Consider the following 1,677-nt stretch of genomic DNA (forward strand, 5'->3'; position numbering starts at 1 on the left):
TTGAAGCACTTCTATTTCCTGACTTCCAAAGAAAACAATGCTATATTTTGTGCCGTTCCAAATCAGAATCACCTTGACAGACTGTTAATGACAATAAAGCAGTCTCCTTTCCTGTTGCAGCCTCCTTTAGCCTTGACCCACGCCCCAATGGTGTCCCACGCTGGAGGGGTGGTGATGCCGTCTCCCGCACTGGCCTCACCTGCTGGTTCTCCCCATTCAGCCCAACCAGCACCCCCCCAACACCCCGCCGCACCACACAACCCTCCCTGCTCTACACTCTTCATCGCAAACCTTGGCCCAAATGTCGCCGAGCATGAACTCAAGGATATCTTCTCTAGGTAGGTAACACTGGTGGCGGGTATACACTGAAAGGAGGAGGAGGAGGTTGAGGGGTGGGTGTGTTTTTTTCCGAGGGCGCACGTATTGAGGTGGTGGTGCCTGGGGGATGCAGTAGCTTTTTTTTTCCAGGCTGGTGATGGCAGTATTGTGAAACTTATGTATTAATTGTGGTATGGAATCTATGTTTTTCTCTTTTTCTTTAACCTATGGGAAAGAAGGTGTAGATAAAATCCTTTGTAAATAGATTTTATTGACATGTAACCTTGATTTATACTTCGGAATTAAGAGCATTTCACATTAAGAAGGAAAAAGAAAAAAGAAGAAAACAATCTTGCCTTTTTACCTCATCTGAAGCCAATAATGGTGTATCTGAGATGATTTCCAGCAGCGTGTTAGGAACTCGGCCCTCTGGTAATAGATTCCTTTTGATTTTATTATGATATATAATTTTTTTCAGTTTTTTCTCATGTGCTAATGAAAAAGTTTCACAAAGTATGCTATGTGCATTTTGGTAGCAAAAAGGTTTTTCTTTTCAATTCATTAGATGTTTTACAATGCCATGATAAGGAATTCTTGCAGTCTTCCTTTAGTTTCATTATGCACTATGACATCATGGCGATTGTTTAGTTTTACAACATCACAGCAACGTGCACAGCATTATCCCAAACCCACCTTAGCTGAATGTGTAGTTTCAGTATGGAACTGTTCTGCCTAGTTGGCTGCACCCCATCTCCCAGTTCACAAAATGTTCCATGTCGTTACTACCTAGACCATATTGTCTTTCTTATTTGACCACACTTTGTAATCACTTTTCACTCCCCAAGTGAAGCTCACAGCAAGAAGCAACTACTGCACTTTGCCACAGTTTTTAGACCTTACAGTAGCCCCACATATATATATGATTTTTTTTCTTTTTTTTTCTGGTGTTGGATGCTCACTTTCCTTGTGTTTTCAAGGTTTGACAAGTTGTCACAGGTGTTACTAGAATCTTTCCGCTCTCTTCCTAATTTACCACCAGATCTGCACAATTGAGTTAACTAAGTTCCCCTACCCCTTACTCTCCCTGCAAACTGCTCCTTAATTCAAGATTCTTTCGTATTTTTTCCTGCTAGAAATACACTTTTAAGAGAAGAAACGTTAAAAAGGTCCCTAATATGCACTCCCTAAGCAGCCTTGGATCCTTTTCTTAAAACAGCTGTTCCCTTGTGTAATTATTACCTTGAATTCTCAAGGTAAAGTATGGCTGCCCCTTAGTTTGTCACTCTGAACCAGAAACACGTTACTAACATCTGGCTACTATATATTGACATCTTTATTTCTTCAATATTTTTGGTCATA

General features: G+C 40.8%; 1 protein-coding gene across 1 annotated transcript in view; it reads left to right on the forward strand.

Moving 5' to 3' along the window:
* The window catches only part of LOC119592685 (SH3 and multiple ankyrin repeat domains protein 1-like), a gene marked incomplete at its 5' end in the record, with an annotated part of 15,810 nt that overhangs the window by 6,957 nt on the left and 7,176 nt on the right, over nt 1-1,677 (forward strand). The window contains 1 exon segment of the mRNA XM_037941601.1: nt 103-338. Coding sequence (XP_037797529.1) covers nt 103-338 — 236 coding nt within the window.

The sequence above is a fragment of the Penaeus monodon genome, chromosome 30 (genome assembly GCF_015228065.2).
Source record: "Penaeus monodon isolate SGIC_2016 chromosome 30, NSTDA_Pmon_1, whole genome shotgun sequence".
NCBI classification, from domain to species: domain Eukaryota; kingdom Metazoa; phylum Arthropoda; class Malacostraca; order Decapoda; family Penaeidae; genus Penaeus; species Penaeus monodon.